Source organism: Aptenodytes forsteri, unplaced genomic scaffold, assembly GCF_000699145.1.
Source record: "Aptenodytes forsteri isolate BGI_AS27 unplaced genomic scaffold, ASM69914v1 Scaffold147, whole genome shotgun sequence".
Taxonomy (NCBI): domain Eukaryota; kingdom Metazoa; phylum Chordata; class Aves; order Sphenisciformes; family Spheniscidae; genus Aptenodytes; species Aptenodytes forsteri.
Window position 1 is genome coordinate 465,856 of NW_008795320.1, and position 2,856 is coordinate 468,711.

Consider the following 2,856-nt stretch of genomic DNA (forward strand, 5'->3'; position numbering starts at 1 on the left):
CCCCGGCTGCAGGTGGAGAGGGGCAGGCGGGGGGGGGGGAAGCTCCGACACTCAATGCACCAACGGGAAACTCCCTGAACACCAGCACAGAGGGGATTTAACACACTTGGATTTATTCCATCAATCATTCAACGCTTCAGACGGGACCCCAGGGCACACGCTCCCCCAGCCGCTCCGCTATCTGCAGCCACACTCATCCACCACCATGTCCTCGTAGTGCCTCAGCACCACGTTGTCGTTGTTATCGTAGTAGAGGATGGAGATCGGGGACAGCCTGACGGGGACGCAGCAGGGCTGGGGGGTCCCCTCCGGGTCCAGCGAGTGCACCATGGTTTGGAGGATGGCATGGTTGGTGCTGTTCAGCTCCGCTGTCAGGGGAAAGGGGCACTCACCCAGGCAGTAATTAGCCATGTAGCCCTGTGGGGCGATGATCCAGTTCTCCCAGCCAACGTCGCTGAAGCTGATGTAAAGCCGCCTGGGCTTGCAGAGGTTGCTCGGAGTGACGGGGGTGTAGTGAGCACTTCTCCTCCTCCTGGAAGCCTTGCACTGCTGCTGGCTGAGGGTCACCACCAGGAGAGAGGTGTCCAGGAAGGAGTCGATGCTGGCGCAGAGGCTCTGCAGCCCCCGGCTCGCCAGGGCTGATGCACCATCGCCGCCGCTCACTGAGATCTCCAGGATCAAGCCCAGATTCCTGCTGTACGTTCTCCAGTCCTTCGCCACCCCGCTCAGGTTGAAGAGAAGAGACTTGTGCAGCTGGGCGAAGGACTGCTCCACCAGCAGCTTTCGGCCGTGCTCGTAGGAGGGCATCCCCCGTAGAGACATCTGGGAGGTTTGGTAGAGCCTCAGCTCAAAAACCTGCCCCTGGCTGGAGGTGTGGTAGGAGTTGTGGCTGAATTTGATCTCTAGCTGAGCCATCGTCAAGAGCTCGCCCTCCTCCAGCACGGAGAGGTTAAAGTACAGACGCTTCTGCAGACACAGCAACCTCTGGGGCTGCCCGTTATGAATGAAGTGGCCTGACAAAGAAGGAGAAATAGAGGTGGTGGTGGTTGAACTCTTGTTACACTGAGCAGGATCAGCCTCCCAGTGCTCCAATTTAAGCTCTTGGCTGCACAGCAAGAGGAAGGCTGACAGAGGCGGGCAGCCAAGCACGCCCGCAGTCGTTGGATCGAGATGACAGTGCTGCAGTAAGGGCTATCAGCCCGATGGCATGGCCTTCAGAAAGGTCTGGAGGCACAAACGCTAGCCTGGGCTCCAGCCTGCACCACTGGGATGCTACAGCCATTCCAGCATCTCCTCTAGATGCTACTTAACATCTTGGTGCGTTATTTTTCCCCAGCTGTAAATATCTCCCCCACAGGACAGGGGGGTTGTCATGGGTGCCGGCCGTTTGGGATGGAGGGGAAAGGAGGGCAAATAGCAGCAAACTTTAGGAGCTGGTGAGCTGCCTGTTTTAGCCAGCCCGAGGTTTCCGCTGGAAACCTGGAACCACAAGAGAAGTGAGCTCCGTGGTGTCTTGAGACCTGGAGGACACCGACCAAACAGTTCCCATATAACTGAGAACGGCTCAGAGAGGCCACAGGCTGAAGCAGCCAGATGTGCCGCATGGTCGGCCAGCGGCATGAGGACAAAAAGGAGGAGGGGGGGGGAACACAGCCAAATGGCCGAGCATCCCGTCCCCACCCAAAGCCGGGTGCTGGTCTCACTCGCTGCACCCACAGCCATGTTACCACTGCCCAGGCGAGGAGTCACCTCCACCACTGAGAGCCCAACGGGTCAAGCCAAGTCACCTACAACCAAACCAGCACCTCTGGACTGCTTTAGGTGACTCCAGGACAGATCCTTACACAGCTCCACACCCTCACCCACTGCCTTGTTTACCGATTCATTTCTAAACTGCAAATAATTATCTACAACATCCAGAAGGACCAGAGTTTACACAGCAGTGACTTCTCTTAGAGACTGATTCTGGCCACTGCCCTGTCCTCCCCCAGCCTCTCCTACCTACACCCAAGAGACAGAAAAGGAAGGACTGGAGCAAAGTCTCCCAGCCCAGAGATCAGAGGGGCTTCCAAAAGACAGGACTCGAACCACGGCATTTCTGTACCTTGGTCAGCGAAGACACGGATGATGTTCCCAGGGACATTAAATTCCTCCACCCTACAAGCATCTGCCAGGTCTTTGTTTGTAGAAGGCAGCGTCTTTCTCTTCTGGAAGATCCTCCAGAGCACAGACGGCACAGGAACGGGGGTTTTGGGGCTGGGCTTGGCGCTCAAACCCAAGGATTTTAACAGTAAACTTTCCTGCAAACTTAACTCCATCCCCAGGACCACGCTAAAGAGAGCCCAGGCAAGGCCGGCCCTAAAGCTGGCGTGCGTGGGGAGAAGCCACATTGCTTTGCTCTCCTTCCCGCAGACAAAGAGCAGCCTGGGCTGGGGACCTGAAGACAGGGGCCAGGGGGGTGTTGATTGCCTGATTGGAGTCTTTGATCTGGTTAGTGCTCAATTAGCACAGAGGGATTCCCAGGATTGGGCAGAGGGTGTGAACGGTCCCTCCAGGCTCCCCGGGACCTGTTAACCCTTTGAGGCTGCATGGCAGGAGGGCAGCTGCCCTCCTCCCTCAGAGCTCCTACAATCTCTCCCACATCTCCACACCATCGAGGTCCAACAACAAAGTCCTTGGTGGCAGGGAAGGGGCTGCTCTTCCCCACAACAAAGCTGCCGGCAAGTCGAGCACTGCTCCCATCCGCTGCGGACATCCCACCCAGATCCAGGGGAGACACGGATCTGGGTCTCCTCTTGCTCCCTCCTCCCAAATCAGCTTCCCCCCCCCCCAGCCACACCATCCAACACATCTCCC

General features: G+C 57.5%; 1 protein-coding gene across 1 annotated transcript; it reads right to left on the minus strand.

Moving 5' to 3' along the window:
- Nucleotides 1-107: 107 nt before the first annotated feature.
- On the minus strand, nucleotides 108-2,736 carry GDF1 (growth differentiation factor 1). Its single transcript, XM_009279746.2, has 2 exons — nucleotides 2,105-2,736; nucleotides 108-1,013 (listed from the first exon to the last, which is right to left on the minus strand). The coding sequence occupies exons 1-2, from the start codon at nucleotides 2,388-2,390 to the stop codon at nucleotides 178-180; spliced, it is 1,122 nt and encodes a 373-aa protein (XP_009278021.1). The 5' UTR covers nucleotides 2,391-2,736; the 3' UTR covers nucleotides 108-177.
- Between the last annotated feature and the right edge of the window lie 120 nt (nucleotides 2,737-2,856).